The 27374-nt window shown below is 37.9% G+C and overlaps 1 protein-coding gene across 3 annotated transcripts in view; it reads right to left on the reverse strand.

Moving 5' to 3' along the window:
• Positions 1-7025: 7025 nt before the first annotated feature.
• PCDH9 (protocadherin 9) overlaps positions 7026-27374 on the reverse strand; it is a 1670245-nt gene continuing 1649896 nt past the window's right edge. For 2 of the 3 annotated variants that reach the window (XM_075199801.1, XM_075199800.1), the window contains one exon: positions 7026-9011. In XM_075199801.1, coding sequence (XP_075055902.1) covers positions 8638-9011 — 374 coding nt within the window. In that variant the 3' untranslated portion in view covers positions 7026-8637. The remainder of the gene's footprint in view (positions 9012-27374) is intronic. The other variant, XM_075199802.1, reaches the window with a different exon arrangement.

A 27374-nucleotide genomic window follows, 5' to 3' on the forward strand; every position in this document is an offset into this window, starting at 1 on the left:
CTTCTCACCACCAACATGTGGCAGAAGTCCTTTCCAGGCTACAGAAAAATTCATTGTTTTGTAAATTAGAAAAATGTTCATTCGAATTACCCCAGATTCCATTCTTGGGGTATATAGTTTCCGGAGTTGGCCTGAAGATGGATCCAGACAAGGTGAATGCTGTACTACATTGGCCCCAGCCAACTACTCTTCGTGCTATCCAGCGTTTTTTAGGTTTTGCCAATTACTATAGACGCTTCATTCAAGACTTTTCTTCCATTGCATCTCCTATTGTGGCCCTGACTAGGAAGGGGGCTAATCCTAAGCAATGGTCACCTGAGGCTCTTCAAGCCTTTCAAACACTAAAAGAGTCCTTCTCTTCGGCTCCAATCCTTCGACAGCTGATGTGACACTCCCCTTCTTCCTGGAAGTAGATGCCTCTAATGTGGGCTTAGGAGCTATTCTCTCTCAACGCTCGGAACAGCAAAAATTCCATCCTTGTGCCTTTTATTCTCGGGGTCTCCTGCCCGCAGAGAAGAATTATACTATCGGGGACAAGGAGTTACTGGCTATCAAAGCTGCATTAGAGGAATGGAGATACTTATTGGAGGGAGCTCGCCATCCGGTGACGATCTTCACGGATCATAAGAACTTGTCATATCTCCAGTCTGCCCAATGCTTGAACCCTCGTCAAGCAAGATGGTCTCTTTTCTTCTCCCGTTTTGAATTAATAATAACCTTCAAACCAGCTGCCAAGAACAAAAAAGCTGACGCTTTATCTAGAGCTTTTGTTACGTCCTCTGATATAGAAGAGGTTTCCAACCATACCATTCTAGACCCCAAATGTATCTCACTGGCTGCTTCATCCACCAAAACGCTACCATTTGGGAAGACCCTCGTGCCTTCTACTCTAAGGAGGAAAATCCTTTCGTGGTTCCATGCCTCTCGTTTTTCTGGACACGCCGGTGAACACAAGACCTTTGAGATCCTCTCTCGAAGTTACTGGTGGCCCTCAATGAGGAGAGACGTCAAAGAGTTCATTGCTTCCTGTGAGCTATGTTCCCAGTTCAAATCCTCCCGCAGAACTCCAGCAGGGTTGCTGCGACCACTACCCGTTCCGTCCAAACCGTGGACCCATATTAGTATGGATTTCGTTACTGACTTACCACCTAGTAAGAATCATAACACTATTTGGGTGGTGGTGGACAGATTTTCGAAGATGGCTCATTTCATTCCTCTATCTGGTTTGCCTTCCTCGTCTACTCTGGCTGAACATTTCATTAAAGAGATCTTCCGTATCCATGGATGTCCTTCTGAGATTGTGTCGGATAGAGGAGTACAATTCGTTTCCAGATTCTGGCGAGCCCTTTGTAAAACCTTGGGCATACGATTAGCACTCTCATCTTCTTACCATCCGCAATCTAACGGACAAACTGAACGTGTCAATCAAGATCTTGAGACTTTTATAAGGATGTTCTCTTCAGCCAATCAAGACAACTGGGTAGAGTTGCTTCCTTGGGCTGAATTCGCCCATAACAACATGTACCATGAGTCATCATCCAAAACTCCATTTTTTGTGGTCTACGGTCACCATCCGTCTTTTCCGGAATTTCCTGCCCTCCCGCCCACCCAAGTTCCTGCGGTGGAGACTGCTTGTCAGACCTTTAAAAATATCTGGTCTCAGGTCAAAACCTGTTTAAAGAAGACATCTATCAAATATAAATCTTTCGCAGATAAAAAGAGGCGGGCTATTCCACCACTAAAAATTGGAGATCGTGTCTGGTTATCTACTAAAAACATTCGTTTGAAGGTTCCATCTATGAAATTCGCCCCTCGTTTTATTGGTCCATATAGGATCATTCAAGTAATCAATCCAGTATGTGTGAAACTTCTTCTTCCTAAGAATCTTCGGATTTCTAATGCCTTCCATGTGTCTTTACTCAAACCTCTTATTATCAACCGTTTCTCAAATCCTCCCTCAGCTCCGCAGCCAGTTCAAGTTCATCAGGAGGAGGATTTTGAGATTACTGAGGTACTAGACGCAAAAATTTCGCGAGGAGTCCTCCGTTTCCTCGTTCATTGGAAGGGCTTTGGTCCTGAGGAGCGCTCTTGGATCAAAGCTGAAGATCTTAATGCTCCTGCCCTTTTGAAGAAGTTCTACTCCAAAAATCCGGACAAGCCCGGTTCCAGGCGTTCTGTGCCCACCTTTAAAAGGGGGGGTACTGTCACTCACCGTACTGTGAGTGCCTCTTCCCGGACATTTAGGAACCGTGGCCGTCCTCCATCCTGAGGGTCTGCGCATGCGCAGCCCTTTCCTATACTTTAGTGTATGTCCCTTTAACTCAATTGGCAGATCAGGCAACACTCCCTATATTAAGCACCTGTGGTCAACACCACGTTGCCTGATCTTGGAGTCTCATTCCCTATGAGTCTCTGAAGGTGTTCCTGTATTCCTCGTGTTTTCAGCGCTGCTGATTTCTGTGGTTTCCAAACCACTTCTACCTCTGTGGTTTCCAAACCACTTCTACTACTCTGGTTCCCATACCACTTCTACCATCAACTGTATCATCGTGACTGTTTGCTGATTCCTATCCGCTGCCTCCGTGCACTACAGTCTCCCAAACCACTTCAACGCTATTACATATCATGGTGACTGTTTGCTGATTCCTATCCGCTGCCTCCGTGCACTACAGTCCTCTAATCCACTTCACGCTATTATATTTCACTGTGACTGTTGGCTGGTTCCTACCCGCTGCCTCCGTGCACTCCAGCCTTTACTTCACATTCACTCACCTGTTCCTCATCAAGTCTGTGAGCTGATTCCTATCCGCTGCCTCCGTGCACTACAGCCTCCAGCCTGCAACTCGCCTGTGTTCATCATCGTGACTGTTAGCTGATTTCTATCCGCTGCCTCCGTGCACTACAGCCTCCAGCTTGCAACTCGCCTGTGTTCATCATTGTGACTGTTAGCTGATTCCTATCCGCTGTCTCTGTGCACTACAGCCTTCAGCTTGCAACTCGCCTGTGTTCATCATCGTGACAAGTTAGCTGATTCCTATCCGCTGCCCCTGTGCACTGCAGTCTCTTCTCAGCTCTCCTGTGTTTCCTCGAGACTCCTGCTCTCATTGCCATCCGCTACTCTCCGTGATCAACAGCTCCTGGTCTACTCTGCTCTCCCGTGTTCCATCGCTACTGACACCTATTGGTTGCTACTGGTTACCTCCGTGTACCGCAGAGTCCTGCTGCTGCTGACCGCGCTATCACCCATCTACTGCTGATCCGCTCTCCACGCCTTCACGTGTCCCGCTGGTCTCTACCCTCCTGTCAGCATTGGATTTATATCTCATCAACTACTCCTCTGCTGGATCATCTCCATTCTCCTGGGTCCTCCATGAGTCCAGTTCCACGTGTTACTGATTCCTGTGGATTCGTGTCCCTGTTGGTCTACTTACCTGTGCGCTGCACCTACTAGACCGCTGCCTCATCTATCCTGGGACTTCTCACCCAGCCGGCCTCTGGCCGCTCAGGTATCGCTGCACTCCTATCGGACTGCCTGCTTCTGAACCACGGTATGCATACTTCTCATTGACTGTGCTGGTGTATTGCATATCTTGCTGGACTGTGTTGGTTCTCCTCTGGAGTCTGCTATCCGCTGAGTCTATTGCCATCATTGACTGTGTTAACTTGTGCTGGACTACTTCAAGAGACTTTCTATATTTGCAGAGCTGTTCAGTCATTTATATATATTGTGCATGTTACTGTGGATTGGGTATAAGGTGCCTGTGTATATCCTGTGTTGCAGCCTCTCCCCGTGCACCTCCTCTCATATATATTCAGTGGTACAACTTGCTAGTAGCAGACCACTGATCCCTGTTTCCAGTATCACCTGTTCCAGTATCCTCTCACACAGCAGTGGTACAACTTGCTATCGCAGACCACTGACTCCCCGGATACCTCCACTTGGATTCCATTCCTTCACTCCGACAGCGGTACAACTTGCTATCCGCAGACCGCTGACTCTCTCACCTCCTCGTTTCTGTTGGACATTCCTCCTCACTATAGCAGTGGTACAACTTGCTATCGCAGACCACTGACTACCTTCACGTGTCCTTGTCCATACAGTTCCTCGTGTACTACTACCTCCATATTACCAGTGTTGCTAGTCATAGACTTTCCTGAGCATCTCATCATCCACCATCTTCTGTTCCGTGATCACCCAGCTACCAGAGTACCCTACTACCATCTACATTGCTCTGGTAAGCCTACCACCTGGTGATCCCTGGGTAAAGACTCCTAGTGCCCGTGACAGAAGCTAAGGCATTACCATCTACATAATCACCAAAAATGGCAGAAATTGCAGCACCAGAGTGTGCCAACTTGTAAAAGACAAAGCTTTATATATTTTTATAGACCCCAAGCACGCTATTGGTGTAGTCCATGATTTTGGGGTCTTATGAAAAATGAGAAACTTTCTCACATCAAATTATCTGAAATTCCCTTCTTTTAAAAACAGCTGCATCACCTTGCACCTCATAAAGTGTAATAATTAATTGGGTACATATCAGTTCTAATCATTGGGAGCAATGTGCGCAAATTTAGCAGCAGTGCTTCTCTAACCAAGGGTGACAGTGTTGTTATAACAAAAAAACAAGCAATGGCAGCTTAATCAATGTGTTTTTAGTAGTATAACCAATGGAATCAATGCTGGTAACCCTATGGAGAGCAAAACTGGTAATATTAAAAAGAAAACAATGATGGTATAGCCAATGAAGCAGAACTAACATACTCAAAAGAGGCAGTGCAGGTTTTATAAGTTGTGGCTATATATAACCAATAGATGAAATGCTGTTGTCAACATTTTTAGATAGTGTTGGTGTAATCAGTCAACACAGTTCTAGTTATTCAATAAAGGCACAATGCTGATATGGGAAAGGTCTGGAATTAATTGGGACAGGAAAGTGCAAACATAATCAATAGTGACACAGTGCTGGTATAATCAGTTGGGCAGTAATAACATTGTTTAATTAATGAGGGGCACTGCTGGTAATATAAAATGTGGAAGATAGCTAAGATAATCAGTGGGAACAGTAGAATAAATTAAGAAATGAGGAAAAATGTTGGTGTAATGAATGCAGTCAATAAGAACAATTTTGTTGCAATCAATGGAGACATTGCTGGTTTATTAAATGGGGAAAATACTTATTTAATCAAAGGAGGTTAAACACACTGTTGTCTTGCAGTTTATTCAACAAGAAACTCCTCATAGAGTAAGATACCTTTATTGTATACACTTGGGTAAGGTTCATTCACTGTATGGTGATTAAGAAGATCACGCCAGGGGCCAGATTCATTAAGGAACATAAATGGCCATAAGTGCCATTTGCTGAAAATTGCACTGTGCATGCCCATAAACAAGCCATATGCCAGAGAACACAAGTGTATGCAATTCATCTTTCAACGCGAAGGACAATTAAGACAGGATACATTTTCATAAGCGGAAAGGGGAGGGGGATGGGAGTATACACATGTACAGAATGGGCATGCCAAGCTGAAGTGCACACAACAGTGTCCATTTCAAGCATTGGGCAACTCTATGGTGCGTGTTTTCTGTCTTATCACTTGCACCAGCTACAGGTCAGGTTTAAGTTCTGAGTGACAGTGATGCCGCTCTTGTACACATGCTAGAACATGTATTTGCAATCAAAAGCAATAATGCATTTTATGTACATGAGAAAATAATTACATCCTGATTAATATATTTCATATAGGGGGAAAGAGAAAAAAAAAACTTTTTAATGTTTTTTTCATTAATGACTATATTATTAACAGGTGAGAATAACTGAATACCTTTTTCCCAATTCTTTCCAATGTATTCTGCAGTGCTTATGCAGTTAACGGCTAGACATTAATTTGATCGACAATCAGAAAGTTGACAACATTAAGTCAATAATTCAAATATCAACAGTATTACTAGGTTGACAAATCAAATGCTGATTGTAGGTTGATAATTCAAATGTCTACAGTATTATTAGGTTGACAATTCAATTATTAGGTAGACAATTTGAATTGTTCACCTAATAATACTGTATCCATTTGAATCGTCAACCTAATAATACTGCCTACATTTAAACTCTCAACCTTATAAAATTGTCTACGTTTGAATTGTCAACCTAATAAAACTGTCTACTGTACATTTGAAATGTCAACCTAATAATCCTGTCTACATTCAAAATGTTTGACCTAATAATATTGTCTATATTTGAATTGGCAACCTAGTAATACTGTCAATGTTATTATTGTTGACTTTACAATCCTGTTTAAATTATGGTATCAACGATATAATTGTCGATCATGTAACTCTTGATCACATGCCCCACATCCCTGCAGTGTATTGTCTGTCAGAGCAGAGCATGCTTAGACCCATATTCAATAAGAGTTGTTTCATCAGATCCGCTTGTAGTTGAATACGGCCCAATTTAAAAAAAAACAAAAATGCACACTACATTTGTTTTGCGTTCCTTGATGACTTAGGCCCAAGATATTTACTTGCACTGGTAGATTAGTCAGTATGGGGTACTGGTGGTAAGTGTTTTTTTTACATGCAGACTTTTGCAAAAACAAAGGGTGCTGGTGCTTGGTGAACAATCACTTTAGTCTCATCTCATATGCTTAAATGAATACACATTTAATATTGGAACACAATTGTTAACTCCGAGTATTTTAATAGAGGTCTCTAATTCATTTACCCCTTCTTAGAACACATAACTGTGTGCATATAGCTACTAAAACAATGCAATAATCTTCTCTTAGTGATATTTTGAGCTTAATTTAATCATTATATTTTGTTGTATTATCCACTATTACCCATAATGACTTACCTCCAGCATTTTAGGTTGTTGTAAATTTCAAGTACAGTAGAGCTGCTTGTAACAGTTCTATGTTTGCCATAACAAGTTTTCTTCGGGACTAGATTATTGTAACTTGCTAAATATACATATATACAAGTGCAATGTAATAATATCTTCGGGAATAATTCAACACAGATATTGGTTTTTAAACATTTATTGCAAGAGCTAAATAACTGTAAATAACGTTGAATCGGCAAAGCAGTAACAAGGATAACTGATTAGATACGTATTCTGTCATAATCATCAAACACCCCTTACAAACTGACAAATTACTGCAAAAAGCAATGCACCCCTTCCCCTTTTCACACCTATATTGTGGATAAAATTGTGAGTTGCTATACACAAAATATATTTTAATTGTAAAAGAAAAACAACAACAATAAAAAAAAACCCATCCGATTAACAAACTCTTCATTGATGTTTAACTGTGGCATAAGATATTTTTGTTTCTGTAAGGAATTTTGCATGCTACATATTTGTTTAAATTGTCTGTCATGCCTTAACTAAAACTTTGATAGAATGTTCCAATTTATGTCTACGTGCAACTGAAATTCTATGAACATCAGAATTCACTTTAGGCTAAACAGTGATATGATATTTGTTCTTGCTCGGCATTGGCCAATGATGTTAACAAACATTACTTGACAACAAAAATTGATAGCTAACCATTTCCACCAACTGGCTTACTAAGAGAATGCCCTGTTACACTATGGAGTCACAACACATTTAATATTTTGTGGCTATGATCTAAGAAAAAAAACACTTGTGTTATTACAGCACACTAGCAACAAATTATGCCATGTTAGCAATAAAACTGTTTTCACAGCTAGATCAATATTAGGGTATAATAAGTTTTCATTGCAGGGTATTCAATTCTTTGTTTTCAACTGTATTATAATATTTATTTATTTATTATTGTATTATATATTACTTAATGCTGAAAATAAATAATATATTAATATCTTTACAAATAGAAACTTAAGAGAACAGTTTAATTGCCAAATGGTGAAGTTACTCTCCTACCACACTAAAACATGATCTTTTACATTTTAACACAAGTGTTTTATGCTATTATATGTTAGACAGAAAACATTGAAACACCTGACACTTGAAAAAAAAAAACTTAAAAAGAAAAGAAAATACTGTTGAATGCAACCTTGACACAAAATTATGCTACAGTATATAAGTGAACTTTATAAGTACACACACTGTTAGTAGTAACTTGCTTCTATTTACAGGTATCTGAACACTGAATGACATACAAGTGTCCACTAACATTATTAATAGCACAATAGGTTTCATCTTTAAAGATTTAGCTGGTTTGTTTTGAAGTATGATGTCAAGTATAACTGTTCCAGCATATATTGACACAACAAGAGCACAATTCATCTACTTTGATATGCTTCTCAACTACAACAATCCACATTGAATTCTGTTTTTCCCTATTCCTATATCTTTATAGCAAGATGTCTCCTGCAGTCTGTAGCAGCAGTCCAGGGTAAAAAAAAAAATTGAAAAAACAGTTCAACAGAGCTTGTAAACTCTATTCACCAAAATAATCACAAATCTAGAAATATGTTTATTCACATATAGTAGAACACCACATATTCAATGGTGCTAACACAAAATTATGCATATTTTTTGTTATATCTCGCATAGTTCTAGAGGTCTACTCAGTACATGAAGCTCTGAACACACAAATAGTAATAAATCTAATTTGGCTAAAGTCACTGGTCCAAAAAAGACATGTTTATAGTTGCTGCTCCTTTGGGCTATCTTGAGCACCTGAGACTTGCTTATAGGACTTTAAATTAGCCAAAGGAATGTCACTCATATGGTTTCCACTTGGGAAGTGTCCATCGGTACAGCCATATTGGTTTCGGTCATTGAATTGGTTTTTGTTGCTATCTTCTTTCCAGGTTTTTGTCAATGTGTGTCCATTAACCAATTTGTCCTGTTTCAGCCAATCTTTTTGAGGTGCAAAAGTAGAAAGAGGTGATTTTGGTTGCTGGTAAGGACCAAGACTCTGGGGCATCCAGCAATTATCAGAATGGCCCAATATCAGGCACTCTTGAGTACACATTTCAGTAGCTTCTGCTAATCCTCTAGGCCCAAGAGGTCCATCTGTTTAAAGGATATAAAAACAGAAACATAATATATAAGTATATATATTCTATCCATGTGCAAATACAAACATTATTTATAAATATAGATTCAATAAAACAGAAATGAAAGCTAAATAATTTTCCTAGCATTAATTTGCATTTCTATCCCTTCTACAATATTATATAAATAAATACACACATAGTTCAATCATATTTATGCAAGCAGGACCAGTTGCATGGTAAGCTATGCATGCAGTTTGCGCTGAACTCCTTCCATTGAAAAGGAATGCAGGTGGTGATGCTTGCTCTAGCTAAGCAATCTGAAAATGACAGTATAAAAATGTATGTATGGAGAAAACCTGCAGATTTTGAATGCAGCCGTCAAAGTGAAGTCCTTACTACATTGCATTTTAACTGTTTCCTTTTTGGATGCTCATTTTAGCGAGAATTTTGGTGGGTTGTGTAATCATATTTTGTAACCAAGAGTTGCTGGATTGACACCTTAATTTTTCCTCCATAAATCATTGATTCACTTTTTAACTTTTTGTCCAGTGAGCACCAGTTCTTTGTTCATATTTTGTCAATTATTCTGTAAACTGGAGCATAAGTTCCTATTGGAGTCTCTTCCAATAACATTTTCTTTTTCCCCTTTTAAAGCAAGCATTTGTACTATTACAAAATTGTATATGTATACCATGTATACCACATGGTAGTAGCCGAGAGGTAATGGATAACAGTAGTAGAGTGGTAAAGAATTAGAAATTTGAATTACGTTGTTTGTCATTTGTTGCAGAAACTTATAACAATTTTGACATTATCAGATAACAATTGTAATCAAATTTTTTCACAAATGAAAGAGGGGATTTCATCTGCAGCATACCTTTGATGAAGTAAGACTGGGTACATACCACAGACTCTTCTTTATCGAGACAATCAGGCCAATATCAGGAGGTGTATGGGGGTACTAGCGTATGGGGCCCGGGATCACCAGTAGGTCCAGGTCCACCAATTATTTGTTTTTGCTTCTTTATGCATGGTGGTCCAGTGGGAATGCTGTGCAGACAGCCTGTGTGATCTGTGCATGGGGTGTCACATCACATACTACGCACTGTGGCCACATAATACATTCATAGAATACCATACTACAGCTTGCAGTACAGTATTCTATGAATGGATTGTGCGGCTGCAGTGAGTAGTATGTGATGTGACAGTCTGTGCACGTACCGCACAGGGTACCTGCATAAAATCACTGTAGGTATTAGCTAGATCCATTTCACCATGTGACATCACAGGTCATGTGGCCACAGCAGTCACATGGTACACCATGCAGGAGATTCTGGAAATATTTCTGTTCCTGTGCTGTCTTTGGGGAATAAAAATGTAAGTAGATGGGGTAATGTGATTGGGAGGGGCCATGGGTATGCGTGAAGCTTGTGGGCAGGGGGCATGTGTATGTGTAAAGCAAGTGGGCAGGGGGCATGTGTGTGTGTAAAACATGTGGGAAGGGGGGCATGTGTATGTGTAAAGCATGTGGGCAGGGGGGCATCTGCGTATGTAAAGCATGTGGGCAGAGAAGGACATGTGTGAGCAAAGCTGCTGGTGAGAAGGGCCATGTGTGTGAGTAAAGCTTCTGGGCAGAGAGGGGCATGTGTGTTTGCACATCATAGCAACACAGGCTAATTTTGCACATTATTTAAAGTGCAAATCAACACGGACATCAATGGACAGCTGTTATATGGACACTTAGGGCCTGAGTTAATAAGGAAAGTAAGGCAAATAAAGGAGTAAATGTTCTCCGGGACAAACCATGTTACAATGCAAGGGGTACAAATTAGTTTATTATTTTGCACATAAGTTAAATAATGGCTGTTTTTTTCATGTAGCACAAATATATGATAGCTTTATTTTTAAATTTAAAGTTGATCTAGGAAATGTCCTACCCAAACTATAAATCTGTCCCCACATTTTAAATTTACTTCCCCCTCCAAAGCAACATGGTTTTGCCAAAGTGCAAAGCTACTCCTTTTTTATGCTTTTCTCTCCTTAGTGACTCAGGCCCTTAATCTGCAATAAAAGTTTATTTATTTAGATAAATATATATTTGTGAATATTATTAGCAGAAGTGTGTCAGGTGTGTACCAGACCAGAAGATATTTGGGATAGTTGTGATAGTAGGGGAAAATCGCTAAGCCACCATGCTGCCCAAATACAAAGGGAAATATTGCAAGTTCTGTCAAGGTATGATCATTTTACTCATATATTTGTAGCTCTTTTAAATAAAGAACTTGTATTGTTAGGGGTTGTGACCTTTTTTCAACTAGATTCCTCTTGAAATCAGCAACCTGAAATGATTACCTCACTCTATCTGGAGTGATTCGCAAGCAGTATTTCATTTTCTTAAGGTACTCAACTAGTTAACATGGTTTTCACCTCTTAAATATCTTTTGTCTAAAGCTTATTTTCAGCAGCATTTTCTTGCCTGTTTCAAGTGTATACAGATAACAAAAACGTGTAAAATAATGCTTTTAATATACTACCCTTTAATATTCCCATTCACAATATTTGAGAGTTTATAGAAAGTGAACTTTAATCACTTACTGCCTGTTCATTGTGCTTCTACATTGTCACTGTGCAGCTACTGCTCTAAAATAATCAGGGCCTGATTATCCAATAGGCTGACTAGATTGCAGCCTAGGGTGCTGGGCTTTATGGGGGTCCAAAAATTTTTGGGGTGGAAAATTGTAACAGGGAGAGGTATAAACAGAAAATAATTTTAAAGACCAAATACAAGATTTTGAATCCAGTAAATTGAGAAGAAGGTCAGCTAATCTGTCATCCTATGAGGGACACTGGATATGCTATAGCATGAGTTGACAGAAGTTTGGGCACTTTTAAATTTGGCTCCAAAAATATAAGCTTTCCACCGGGGTGGGTGAAGCAAGGGTGGGGGGTTCCTGACTTCCTTTTGCCTCAGCCTGCCACCACAGATGTTTTCTTTATCTAACTAGGTTCCTAACAGCATACATATATACATACATACATAGCATCATACATTTTGTATTTATGTAGGCAAATGCTACTAAGAGAGTTATGTTCCCTATTCTATAAATAGACTCTATAGTGTGTGTATACATCTGTGGTAAAGTCTCTTTGTTTTGACAGCGTTACTTCCATAATTATACAAAATGTGCACTACAAACCCAGAGCCATTTTAAAACATTTATGGACTCAGGGCAAAGAGCACTTCTAAACATATCCTAAAATAAAGTGTATCTAGATTAATTGAGCGCTAAATTGTTTCCACTGTGTGAGAGAAGCGTGGTGTGGGAATTAAAAGAGGCAGTTATACCATCCAATGTCTGTTTCATTAAGTGTTATTGTAATTTTGCCCTATTATACTCCTTTCATAAAGCCTGTATGGACTTTGAATACACTACAGGGAGATGTGTTAGAAACAATGTTATGGGTTACAGGACTTGTTATATTTCAATTATGCCAGGTGGATGATCCATTACAACATGGCAATATATACTCATTTGAACTGTCAGTGAGGTTTTGCTACCGACAGACAGTAAAAAGCACTTCACGGGTTAATGTTCAGCACAGCTGGTAACAAACATGTCATAATCCCATTACTGGCCCATTATTACATATCTCCAGTGATCCCAGTGTTCTGCCTTGTCCCTCAGCAAACTTACAGGAGCCCTAAAAGTTGAGGGCCTCATATCACCAGGGAAGGTGGATAGGTATGGACAGACTCATGTTTTATCCTATTATTATTATTATCATTTATTTGTTAGGCGTCACAAGGTATCCGCAGCGCCGCACACAGTACTTACAGTAGACTATACAGGGTGAAACCATACAGAACAATGAACAAAAAGTACCAATACTTCAGAAACTCCGGCTAGTCATATGCAGTAAAAACGGAGCGGAAGAACAGGTATGGAGACAGGAAGGGAGGGGGCCCTGCTCATACAAGCTTACATCCTAAGGGAAATCCTATCAGATGATACTTCACGGCAGGGGGGCTGTCAATTCCCACGGTTGAACCAGGTTGGGGGATAAAAAATAGCCCTGAGAGTCCAGAGGTTGTATTCATTCTGGGAAAGACTGACCTAAGAGGTGATGCTCTGGTCAGTGTAAACTAGGCATCAGAACTCCATTGGATTTGCATACTGTTTGGACTTTTTCTAGTCATCTACTTTTGAGGCTGTAACCTGTCATCTGCTGGACTCTGTTACCCTTAGTGATTGTGTGTTCTGTTAATGTTCCTGATTTTTAAGTGTACATTCAACACTTAAATACATTGCTTTGGCTCTGGTGTCAGACAGAGTGATAAAAAACTCCACATTCTCACACACTGGAACAAATTATACTGGGATAGGAAACTTCTACAATTTGAGATAATCTTAGTGCTAGGACTATGTTTAGGTTTGGATTAGGGCCCGGGCAAGGTCTAGAGTTGAATCGTGATGTCAGTTCAGATTTAGTACTTGGGCGGATGTTACCACAAAGTAAGTATCAGTTTAAATTATATGTTTGAAACTAGTATTCATGATTTTTAGTCAATTGTCATCCTGGAGCACCAGAGGGCTAAAACTCTCTAATCCAGATTCCCTTTTTCGTACGTGTAATGTCCTTTGACCCTTTATTAAAATTAACCTGTCTTATTTTTATTTTAAATATTATATTGAATATCAATTTAAAGTATATTCCTGAAACTTTGTTTTCATAGCAAATTTAAGTAGTGTTCAACCTTTTCATACATTTGAATGAATGGAGTTGCATTGACAAAATCCCCTTAATTTTTTTTTTTTTTTAAATCATATTATGTGGAAAGCAAGAATTGGCTTAATACACTTTTGTAATAGCCTGGAAATTATACTATATATTTGACATTTAAGATATTCTGTTGTTGTTATGTGCATAAAACATCATTCATTTACAGAAGGGCATTAGACTACAAAATGTTTATATCTGTAAAAAGTCATCACACCAGACAGAAATGGTTGCAATGCTAAGTATGTACAACATCAGACCAACCATTGGGACCGTCAAGGCAAGGACAACGTGACTTTGGGCCTACATTACTTGCTGACAGGATAATAAGGATTACCGTGAGAAGCAGTACATTTAAATATTAAATGCTACTAAAGAGAAAGATATGTGGAATTAATTGTAAGCTAAGCTGCAAAAGAAGATTTAGTCAAGTCAAATAGAGTGTAATAATAATGAAATTGGAAGCACCTTTTACATTTAAAAGAAAGTATAGCTTTGATAGGGTCTGTTTACAGAAACATTAGTAAAAGCAATCACCGATATCAGCATAATTCACTAAGCTCAGCATTACACAGAAGAGCATGTTGTCATGAGTGCATAAAGTTATAAATGGCTGCACATTGTTACATCCCCATTAAATAAGTTAATCATGTTTAATAATAATAAAAAAGCACAGAGAGTAGAGACAAGACCTTCAACCTTTGTAAAGTCATAGCTCTGTTACACTTGAACAAAGTTATGCTCTACATGTAATGCATAATTGCATTACATGTTCAGCATATGTCTATTTGCCTACACTTCTCTCTAGTTAATTGGCAGTATTGGTGAAATCATACTGCTTACTTCCATCTGATACTAATATTAAGTGGATTGCCAGACAAAGAATAAAGGTGATGTGTTTAATTAATGTAATGTAAGTTTTATTTATTACAATTGCTCTGGACCTTGATTTACACAAAAAGATAGAGGCATATGTGGAGGAGCAGAGGGTTGCAGAGCCAGAGTGGAGAAGTTGGACGGGGTTATGGCATTTTAGTAAAGTACATAGCAGGTGCACTAATGTTTTTCATAACAGTGCTAAAGTGAGCTTTCTTTTTGTGGAGTGAGATTATTGTATGTTTTATACCCAAACAATTTCCACATTTAATAAAGACAGTCCCACTGTCATCTCAATCTCTTATTTAATTCAAGTCATAAAATAGTCTAAGGGGTAAATTTATCAAGCTGCAGGTTTGAAAAAGTGGAGATGTTGCCTGTAGCAACCAGTCAGATTCTAGTTATCATTTATTTAGTACATTCTACAAAATGACAGGTAGAATCTGATTGGTAACATCTCCACTTTTTCAGACCTGCAACTTGATAGATTTACCCCTAAAACTGCACAATATTTAGGTGAAAAGCAGAAAAGTTTTTTGTTTTTTTAAAGTGGTAGAAATTTGGACATTGATGTGACATGATTGCACTTTAGCAAAGTGGTTCTCTTAAGATATTTCCCTGCACAATATCTTGGTTGGACACTACTAGCTTGCAGAGCTAATTCCTGAGATCAGAGAGTAGGTGTGTACCTACATACAGTATGTGGACCAGAAGCGCGTGTGCAAAACAAAGGAATTTTGTGGTGTACATTGTCTGTATTGCTTCATATCCCTTTACTGGCTTTTCAAAAGTGAATAGGGGCTTTTCCTTAACAATTTCCCTATGTACAAACTCTGCAGAATTGACCACAAACATTATTCTTTTCAATTCTATAACAGATAATTTACTGAAGAAAAGGGCTCATCTGTTAGGGTTAGGGTTGTCAACAAAAAAAGCATTTAAACAATCACACCTACTGACAACTCTAACACACAGGGAACCAATTATAAAAACAAGCACTGAGTAAGATAGTAGTGTTGCCCACAGCAACATGTACTTTCATTTTCTAAACTGCTTCAGAAAATTTACAGCAACAATCTGATTAGTTGCTATGGATAACATTCCATTTGAATCAGCTTTTAGAAATTACTTTATCTTGGTATAATATATTTCTGGGCTTAGTTATAGTAAGGAGACATCAAATCATACATATAATAGGTCACTCACATATAAAGTTGTCAGCCTAAGTACAAATGTCCAAGTATAAAAATATAAAACATGGTAAATTGGCAAAACATAGGATTTGGAAGGTGTGATGTTCCGCCCCCTTGTCTATACCAATGGACTGCCTACTTTTCTTAGTCTGGATCTGGTCTCATCTGTCCTTTGTGTGAGGAAGAACATGCAGTGGAGGCAGGGAAGACAAGAAATATTGTTTTCTTTTTTTATTATTATCATCATTTCCCCTTCTCTGTCCACTAATTCCTTCTACACCCATTTCAACACTTTTGTCAACATTGGATTGCACTCCTGGAGAGCATGGTCACTGCAAACTTCCTGAAGTGAGTGGAAGGGGATACACCACAGCTGTAAATCCAAGTGTGTCTTAATAATAGTATGAATGCATTTCAGATGCTGGGAGTTAGGTTTTGTGGCGAACAATATATTTTAAGATTTTGTACAACAATATGAACTGTGCCCCATGTAGGTAATGTTCCTGTCACAGCCATATTTAATGTATTTTGATGTTAAGTTTCTGTTAAATTGGTTCCAGAGAGGTGACAGCTGCTTGGAGTCCCCAGCACCAACCTACTTTGAGTATATGATAATACAGCCCCTGGATACATAATACATCTACTGACTATTGTTAAAGAGAGAAACAAACTGATCTCTACTAATTTAATTCAAGGTATCTCCAATTAAAACATATCTATCTTTTGAAACCTGCTACCTATTTACAGACATTCATTTCTGGAATAGCATTTACTTGGTTAATCTAGCAACCAATGTCAGATTTAAAACAGTTTGTTGTTAAATGGTATGATTGTTACCTACAGTAGGATTTTTTTTTCTATGTCCAATAGTAACACTTTTTATTAACAAATCTAACTTGAAGTACTGTTAATCTGCCTCTTACTACATTCAGTTGTAACACAGAAGAAGGCACAAGTGACAAGTCACTAAAGTAATTGCAGTTTTAAAAGAATAATTTAAATTAAATTGATAAGAAGTGTTATTCTATAAATATAGACCATGTAGACAGGTAAGGCTAAAAATACATACTATTTAAACCACTAACTAACCTAATTTTTCAGTTTATGTCAGTAAATATAAAATTACAATCATAATTTTGTCAGACTTCATCTGTTCAATATTAAGTTGTTCTGTTCAACATAAAGAACAATGAGAACAATAGACTTACAGTTAACAGCATTCTGTTCTGAACAACCACATTGTGAAGTGGTTGCCAACACACAAACACCAATTTGGGCCGACAATTTTATTTGTTTCATATGAAACTGACCAATACTCACTGCATGTTTTGCCTTAAAATATACAACAATTCCAATCGATATGTGATGGGGACTGTTATCTCTATGTGATCCAGTCACTTGGTCTAACAGTCAATATGCAGATTTGCAGAGCATGGAACTTGGGTGCAGTTCTAATCGTATGCAAATCCAAGTCTTTCTCAAGATATATTTCCATTCGAATCTCAGTGTCAGTATGCATAAAACAAAAATTTGGACCATGAAATAAAATAACTGTTCTAAGCATGATCATTTAAATAAATGTTAAATTTAATTTTTTTTACATCAGTTATATAAAGATACTTTCAATGTGCTCTGTACATACAATGCATTTTTATAGTCTATCTTACTTGAAAACATCTAGCACAGATGATTATGATGTGATAGTCATGACTATCAGTCGGCATTTACACCAGTCCTGTAGTGGGTGCAAATGATATGGCTGAAACAAATTGTAATTACGAGAAACCCAGGACTTCAATTGGGAACATCTGCATCGGAATGCTTTTACTGTACATAGCCTCAGTTAGTTGCCCCATTCCCTCCCTCATTCCACCTCCAAAGATGTAGGAAGTATTAAGTGCATAGTTGCCTTCTCTTCTGAAATGTCTGGGAAACTAAATTTGTAGAAGCTCTCCCTGACTCCCAGGAGAGCAGTATTACCTCCCTCATCTGCCCACTTCTCTTGTGAGGTGCGTAGGACCTGGGCCTAATGACGCTATTCATAGGGAATCCAATCATATTACCCCCTGCTCCTGTTTTTTTTTCTCCCACGAATTGTAGCATTTGAGCAGTGGGGGCAGGGACAAATGATGCGATCCACTCTGCCACATCCCCCACACTCAGCAACAAGACCTCCTCTCTGGGATCTTCTGGAGGGGAGATCCTAAAGGTTGGCAAGTATGAGTAAGTGAAATTTATGTTCAGACTTGAATGGCATGCAATTGCGTTCATTGGTGTAAGGTCTGTTTCCGGGCATGTGCTGAGCTTTTTCACGCAAGATACGCTATCGAAATGTACATATGTCCCAACATGAATGAGACCCAATGAGTCAATTTTGCAAATATAAACCTTAGCTGGATGTAAGTGTTTATTTGATATTCACTCTCTCCTAAAGTGCCACCAAAAAAAAAAATAACCCATTCAACTCTCGACAGAAAATTCCAAAACAAGTGCAGACTAGATATTGAAAGTATACTAAAACAAAGTTTTTTTCTGCCATTAAATTTTAACTTTCTACATTATGTTTCTGTTTCTGTGTTTCTAACACTTATCTCTTCTGCAGAATTTGTATATGCAATTACTCACATAAACGTGGTCCCCATTACTGATGTCGTGGAGCTTGAAATGAATTATGAGAAGATGGAAACCCTGCAGAAGATTGACAGATACAGTCTGCTAAACAGTGTATTTAACAAATGGTTAGATTTAGGATAAGGGTTCTGTTTGCAAAATAAGCCCCTTGGTTCTTTATGGCAATTATAACAAAAAATGTTCATAAAGATTGATTTAGCTTTTTCCCACATTATTTGGAAAACTACCGCAGCATTGAACAAATAAAATAAATAAATATAGAATGTAACGAATTTATATATACATATATATATATATATATATATATATATATATATATATATATATATATATACACAGAGAGAGAGAGAGAATTTAACTAACAGAATGCAAATTTGGTTAGTTTAAAGTTAAACTTGATTGAGATAGTGACTTATTAGCTATAGTAACATGTTGTACATTATTAAGGCGTTAGCATAGTATAAAATCGACCACATTATGTCAATAATCACAACCAATAGAGAAAGAATACATTTGCAAACAGAAACATGGTTTTATTACATAACTATATATATATATTGCCAATAGTGACTTCATCTTATATTTAAAAATACTTTCTGCCAGTTCGGAAATTAAATAAAGTTGAAGCTCAATCAAATTATATCATGCTGTTTGCAGGATTATGATCTCACACTGTACATAAAGGGAATGCATCTTATACAAGATTTGACTCAGATAAACACTTAAATGGAACTTATTATCAGTAATATTTTCTGATTCAATAAAACATACAAACTCTTTATATTTCTCATGTCCTCTATATGTACGTGCCCAAAATGCTTTGTTTTTTATTTGATAATCATCTTTTTTTTTTTCCCAGAGAGTTAATTTGGACAACAGTGTTGTAAATAGAGACTCCTGGGACTTAGTGTACATAACTTTTTCTCAACCAAAGCTGCCCAACTTGTAGATGAGCTGGGAGGTACAGTAACAATTTTGAAAGTGGGGGAGGAAAAAACTACATTTGGAAATGACATTATATAAAACGGCCAAATGCAACATCAGAAATACTATGTTACGGATGACAGAATATTTGGAACAGGTTGAACTGCATCATAACAAGAGGGGAAGCTTGGCCTACAAGTTAGAATTAGAATTCCGCTCTTTGAATATATGAAATAGATTTAGGTAAAAGCAGGCAATTTAGATCACTTGCAAGCCCATAATACCAGTCTATAACATATACACCTGGTCTGCACAAAGAAATCTTACCTGTGAAAAACAAAATATTTACATTTGGCCATTTGGACAAAAAACATCTTGTTGTTTAAAAATCAGTTCATAATAGTGCATAATTGTGGGGTGGCTCATATACCTGCTTTCTGCCAAAGTAATCATGTACTTATAAAGTGCTCTTTCTCAGTCTAGAAGAAGTTTAATAGTATTGATTTTGTTGGACAACAATACACAAGTATTGCCTTAAATGTATCCCAGACAATTATTGGCTCCGGTCCCAGAGCTTTCAGTCCCAAAGCTTTTTCTTCTTCTTTTTTTTAAACTTCCATGCGGCCGCGCGATGTGACGTCATGACGTCACGCAGCCGCCAAGGAGCCGTCGGTCTGTCGAGGGCGCAGGGTGTTGAGGTGAGTTGGTGTGTCCGGGGATAGTGACAGGTACTGCAGGGGAGGGGGAGCGGGAGAGGGCGGTGGAGGGGGGGGAATGAGTAAAAATAACTGCATGGGAGAAGTGATTGAAAATATCTGCAGGGGGAAGGGGGGGTTGAGTGACAATGTCTGTAGGGGGAAGGGGGTAGTGTGAGTGACAATGTCTGCAGTGGGAAGGGGGGGAGAGTGATAATGTCTGCAGGGGGAAGGGGGGTGAGTGGCAATGTCTGCAGGGGGAAGGGGGGTAAGTGACAATGTCTGCAGGGGGAAGGGGGGTGAGTGACAATGTCTGCAGGGAGATTGGGGGGGGTGAGTGACAATGTCTGCAAGGGGAGTTGGGGGTAAAAATGTCTGCATGGAGGGCAATGGCTGTAGGAGGGGGATAATAAAACTTGGCCAATATGTGTGGGGGGACAGTATATGACTGTAATGTGTGTAGGAGACAGTATATGACTAATGTGTGTGGGGGACAGTATATGACTATAATGTGTGCTATTAAGTGAATGTGGGGCTGTTTGGGGAAAATTAGGTATATTTATTAAATGAAATTATGAATTATTTAATACCAAAGATGGTATTTTTATTAAATATAAATGCTATTTAATTTCTTGCTGGGGTTGTTTGGAGGGAGGAAAAGCGGTTTATTTATTAAATGGAAATACTATTAATTTAATGTTGGGGCGGTTTGTAGGGAAATAGGTCTATTTATTAAATGTATATACAATTTATTGTCAGGGTTAGTTGGAGGGAAATAGATGTATTTATCAAATGTGAATACTATCATTTTAATGTTGGGGCTGGAGTAAGGCCTAATTTTAAAACGTGGGCGTTATATTGATTTAACACCGCTGCTGGTTGGAGTTTTCTAAATTTCATATAACCATTTTTTTCCCAAAAAGGGCCCCCAACATTCCAGGATCCAGGCAAGCAGCAACTAATCTAAAGACACTAGCAGCCACAAGTGGAGACAATAACAAGACAGGTAAGAGAGACCAGGACATTTTGCCAACTGTCCTGAATTTGGTGGGTGACTGTCCCGCTTAGTCAGGATTTGGTCTGACTACTAGGACAGTTGGTAGGTATGTACTGCTTCACATTGTACTGCTTGTGAAGGCAGAACTGTGTGCACCTAATAGTAGTGCTCACAGTATTGCCTGTGTATTTGTTGAAAATGTGTCTAATAACCATATTACATCATAGGAGCCCCTTGTCTTAAGTGCCTAGGGCCCCCCAAGCCTTAATCCAGCTCTGGTTAGCAGGAGGGAGCGGATAGCTACTCCCAGTTCCTGGATAGGACACAGCCTGCAGAGCAAGCCGAGGAGCTCTAAGTCTCATGACATTTATTAATCTTGTGAGACTAAGAACTTCCCTCTTCACTCTACAGGAAGTTCCCACCCTGATGGATGTCAGCAGCATCAGAAGCATAGATAAGTGCAGTGGGCTGGGGGTGTTGTAATGTGTTTCTGGGGTGGGGGGTGGCATGATAGGGAGGGCCTGATAAATGTAATATTTTATTATAATGTATGTATCAATGCCCCATGTTGACCACGCCCCCAACATAATGTGGGCACACCTCTGGCAGCGCCGCTGCTGCGCAGCGGCACACAGTTTTGTCTTGATCATCAACAGAGATGGGCCTTTATGCTTGAAATGCCAGGGCTGATTTTTAGTGCCAGTCCATCCCTAATTGGCTTATATGTGTCTGAGTATTGATAGCAAAAAACTGTTCCAATTAGTAGTTAAGGAGTTGACAAGGGTAAGCACAGTTAGCCAAAATGGGTTCAGTCTCCAAAAACACCAAAACATCACTGAGGTTGAGAGGCTTACTGTAACTCTTTTTTAGAGGAGGTATTAGGACTGAAATCTACCAATCTTACAAACAGTGTATTGTAGACAAAACGGGTGAGTGATGGGTTATAGTCGAGCTATCAGTTCAGTCACAGTACCTATCCTTCAGTCTGTCTTCCGGCAGCCTGGTGGGGCAGAGGGATTTATAATGCTACAGGAGCATCTGTTGTAAATTATATTACAATATATTTCACAAAAGGATCTAGTTTTACTGCTACTAAGGAAAACTGAGTAGCATATCTAGCTAACACAGCAACCTCCCTAATATACTGAAAATTGTTTAAATAGGAAGTGGTGATGGTTTCTTAATAAAACTCACTAGTGAGAATTTGATCTTATTATTTAACCCTCTGATATTCAAGCAGAGTATTGGCAGTGAGGTATAAGACATTTTATAAAATAATTATATTGCGATGTCTATATTATGTGTACAAGTTAACTAACCATAGCTGTGACTTAATTAACCAGCATTGTGCATCATTTCTCAATTTATCCTTTACCACCGTATGCTGTCTTGCCTGTTATATAAGGTTCACATGTAACCCAAACAAATTACTGAAACAAATTATAAACACAAATATCAACATAAGTGTTCTTCCTCTGCAGAGAAACCGAGCAAACAAAACACAACACTTAGTATGGTAGAAAATGTCATTAGTTCAAAACTGTACACTTTCTCCACTGTTACATAGTAAGTTCTGTAAAACTGTATGGAGCCTTATAAATTAAATTAGCCACTGACACATCTCCCACAACCAAGTACACATGTGTACAATTCCTAGAAGTGCATTTGACCATATATATCCAAAGGCCACAGGAAGTCATGACCACAAACTATTTCAGATATACCAATATAATCATATGAAGGCGATATAGACCCACTACAAGTTTCCGAAAGAAGAGGTGGGAAAAGAGTGATCACATTTCAGTATCCAAGCAGGTAGCGCAAACAAGAGTGAGCACTCACATGGTCTAGGTGGGATATGAAAGACATAGATTGCACATAAACAGGTGCTTTGAAACATATTTTAAATGAAGACATCTTAAAGTAAGGTTACAGCTGGTCTAGGTCAGCTGCAAACAGAGAACTTGCTCATTGTTCTATCTAGCTGAGTACCTTCTCCAATGTAGATGTAATTTGGTATCTTTGCCCACTTTCAATTTGGAGGGAACATGCAGCAAGGTCATTTCAGTGTCTGCAGCTTTATCTATTCAATATAAATTGAGAGTAGTGTTGCTGCACCTCAAGTGAAAAGTCTCAATTCTAGAATATATACATTTTACACTGCATACTCAGGATCAGACAATGGATGGTGTCCTTATCTCTGTAATCTAGAAACCTTACAATCAAATCATTATGTGAGGGACCCAGCGTCAGTGGTTTTGGTTAAAAAAAGGTGAGCCCATTCCACCATTCAGCTAGAAGCAAAAATGTCCCACCCTGAATCAGGAATCCTTCAAGGAAAGACAGCAAATGAGGAGCTGCCTTTATGGGACCCAGAGGTGAGGGCATCCACAGGTGAGGGGGTGATGTCTTATGGTGCCCTGTGGTGAGGGGTCCACAGGTGAGAGGTGATGCCTTTATAGGACCCAGAAGAAGTGGGGCCCAAAATCACAGCTCTCAGAAGAGAACAGCAGAGGCCAACTATGGGCCAGCACATGCATAAATGGAAGCCCAGGAGACCTAAGTTGCACTGTTGGGCCTCTACTCAAATTTTGCTGTGAGGTGCAGTGTTGCACTGTTCCCCCCTTGGTTACGGCCCTACACACAATCATAACCTACTCTTTATATATTATTATTATGGTGTAGCCTATTATTCTAATCCTCAGTTCATTGCTGCATGAGATTCAACCACTGATAAATCTGCTATACTCCTAAATAAAAAATGTTTGTCCTCAATGAAACTAAGTCCACTGAGTTGGGTCTCCAGTTTTGTAAAATGGCCACTGACATTCTGATGTTTCTACCATAAAAGCAAGAGATCCATTTTGATTTATTTAATTGAGTTAAGTTAGTCCATCCTGCTGATACAATTCCTTGGAGGAAAGTCAGATTTTTTTTTTAATTCATTTAGTGAATCCTCCCTGATGAAAAACTAATTTTAAGTTGATGGAGAAGACACTTTTTCTCCAGTTGTGGTGACTGTTTCCTTGTCACTTAGTATTAAAATTTGTTAGGAATGTCTTTGTGTTGACATTAAATAAGGTACACATTACTGGAGTTGCCAACAATGTGACTTTCCTTTCCATATAAACAGAGATAATATGACAAGTGGCATCAAGAGATTATGGATTTTATATAACTGATTAAAATTTTAATAAAATGTAATTCTAAAATTACCATTACAAAACAAATCATAAAAAATTCTGGTTTAAAAAAAGGCAAACAATAAAATATTTGCAATAACTAACTAAGTCTGTATTCTAGTTAATCTATAATTTATGCCTCTTTAAATTGGAACCAATAGCTTTATCCCATTATTACAGGTTTTTAGGTATTTTAACTATTGCATCCTTCCTATGAAGACACCACACTGTTCACTTTGTTAATTATATTAATAAGTGCCTTAATAAGCCTTTTTTAATCATTTTTTACTTTTTTTTAGCATATAGCATTTTACACATTTTTCTGATCAATATAAGCTAATATCAAATAGATATTGAGCTTTGTTGGAAGATAAAAAGTAAATTAACAGTACATTTTTTTTTCAAAACTATACAAAAATAGTGAATGATTGACAAAATGTTATACATTGTGGTGGAATGCATGAGTGGTGGTATTCTACCCCAAGTATACTTCGTTTTAGTATTTTGGCCAGGCTAATTAAACTATAAATGTAAACTAATCTAAACATAATTGGAATAAACAGAGATCTATCTGTAATGGCATAGATGGTTGGCCCCTAGAAGTAGTGTAAGGAAGGATCCTACAGGCCTGGTGATTTGGTAGAGAGGCACTGGATCTCCCCAGTAGTGGTGGAATAAAACTGCATAAACTCGTGGGTTTATCCTTTTTGCTTGCTTCATAGACTCACAGCAGCAGATAAGTAGTGGTAGTGGAGGGAAGTAATAACACAATACCCTCAACATGAAATGTTATTCAACATGTCACAAAATAAACAACATTTTAGGAATCTTGGTTCAACAATGTGCAAACATAAATCAACATAACACATTGGTCACTGAATAAATATATCCCACTTTAAAATTAGGTACTGTGCTTCAGTGAATTGAATTTAACTGGATAGATACTTTAGGAGACAACCAGTTGCTACGAGTTAATTAGACCATTATGTTAAATAATGTGGCAGCAGATAATAAACACCAATTAATCATAATACTTTTAGTGCATTTATACTGATTATATTAGACAAAACTCAGTAGAGATGCTAATAGGATTAATCCAGCTTGTTCAGCATAGATGCTTTCTAGCTCACTTTATGATATACAGAACCCAAGGGGATAAATTATAATGCACAGGTTTAAGCAAAGTTTCAGCTGACACATGAATTTGATTTACTTGTACAAGGTGAAATCAGTAATCAATATGACACATGTGTGATTCCTGAGCTCCAAAACAACAGCAATTCTCCACACAAAACTATTTTGCAGTGTAAAGGAGTGTGTCCACTTAGCAAACCAGCTAATGGAATAAGCAGCTTTTACCCAGCAACTGTAGGGCTAAACAACTTTGAATTCTCTCATCAGCAACAATTTTGGGCGGTTTCACAATAGATTCAAACTTCTGATGCAATAGAGACAAACTCATGTGGTAAATGATTGCTCTCTATTTCCCAGTCAGCTTGCAGATACAACAGATTTGGCTGGAACAAACTCTTCCTTTATACAGTGCTATAAAACCTCTTAATAGCCTGAGCATAGTCCTGGTCAGAGGTTTTAATAACACAGTTTCTCACTTAAATAACTTAAAAATAGAAAAGAAAAAGATACTTATCTGTCTTCACATCAGTTCTTCTGACATCGCTCGGACGGTGGCAAGTTAAGTATTTTCCTAGACAGCAAAGGTGCTTCTTTCTGGGCTGGCTGCAAACATTTCTCAAGACAACAATTCAGTCACAGCCTTCAGCATCTTTTTTTTTTTAAAGATCCATCATTAGCTCAGCCAGCAGTCACACACTACACTTCTCACACTAGACAGTCCATTTTTGGCTCCTTCCCATTAACCTAAGAATCTCCTGGAACCATCTAGTTCATTCACTGCAGTTTGCCCATTCCAAAAAAAGGCATACAAAATTTGCATTTAACTTCCCAGAGGCATGCTGGGGAACTGTAGATTTCTGAATGAGAGCATAAAGTAATATACCTGTGATTTGCAGGGTATTAAATATCCTGATAATAAACCATTAATAACTGATTTAGGCAGACTGAATAGAGCATCTAGACATTTTGATAATTACATTTTTAATTTGTACAATAAGAACAAATTCCCTAAAATAAAAGGTCTTAAATTAAATAAAACAAAATTGTCAAAACAGCTTGTGCTTGTTTAATTTCTTTTAATTTTAATAGACAAACCAAGAAAGTGTCTATATTGTTTTTTTTCCCTTCTACACAACCTGTAAATATTGTACACAAAAACAAATTTCTATGGGTATATTTCAAGGTTTTAATTTTTTTTATTCTTGACGCTGAATTTTGCGAGTTATACAACTTATGTTTGCCTTTCATACTTTTTCTCTAAAAAAAATGAAAATTAGGATGTACCATTTTCTTTAGTGACCATTTGTGAAAAAATCAACAGATGATTTTATTCAATGCCATTGTGAGACAGATGAAGAATAATTCATAATTGCTTTTTTTTTTGCACTGGGATAAATATATGTGCTTACTCTGCAAGTAAGCCATATTTTCTATACATCACATATCATGACAGGTTGGTTAATCAATGCCTAAAACTTGAATACAATACAGTTCGAGAAGGTTATTTTATTATATAGAAAATAGAACTGATTTAGTGTAATATAAAGCACTTCTCTATGTTGATTTGATTAAACATGTATCATAATAAGTTTTTTTGCTAGGCTTTATTCACCTGCCATGCTATTATTTTTCTTCTCTTCAGATCTCAATTAAATATCACTCTGAAAGTATTTCACTAGAGCATTTTCTTTTGTTCACCTTTATTTAACATGTTCTGATGTGCATTATTTAGCTTATTATACACACATTTTCTCATTTATTTATAGGCTCTTTGTTTATTAATGTACAATACATAAGCATGTGCTGTAGATCACATTTTAATTTAGTCGCAAATATTTTGCATATATTGTAGGCTTTCAGATCACCGAATACATCTATTTATCAATGTCAATGTTTTGTCATTGTATAAGTTTGCTTTCTTCAAGAGCAGAGTAAAAGAAAAGTTACTAACAAATTTCCATTTTCTAT

This window comes from Mixophyes fleayi, chromosome 2 (assembly GCF_038048845.1).
Source record: "Mixophyes fleayi isolate aMixFle1 chromosome 2, aMixFle1.hap1, whole genome shotgun sequence".
NCBI classification, from domain to species: Eukaryota; Metazoa; Chordata; class Amphibia; order Anura; family Limnodynastidae; genus Mixophyes; species Mixophyes fleayi.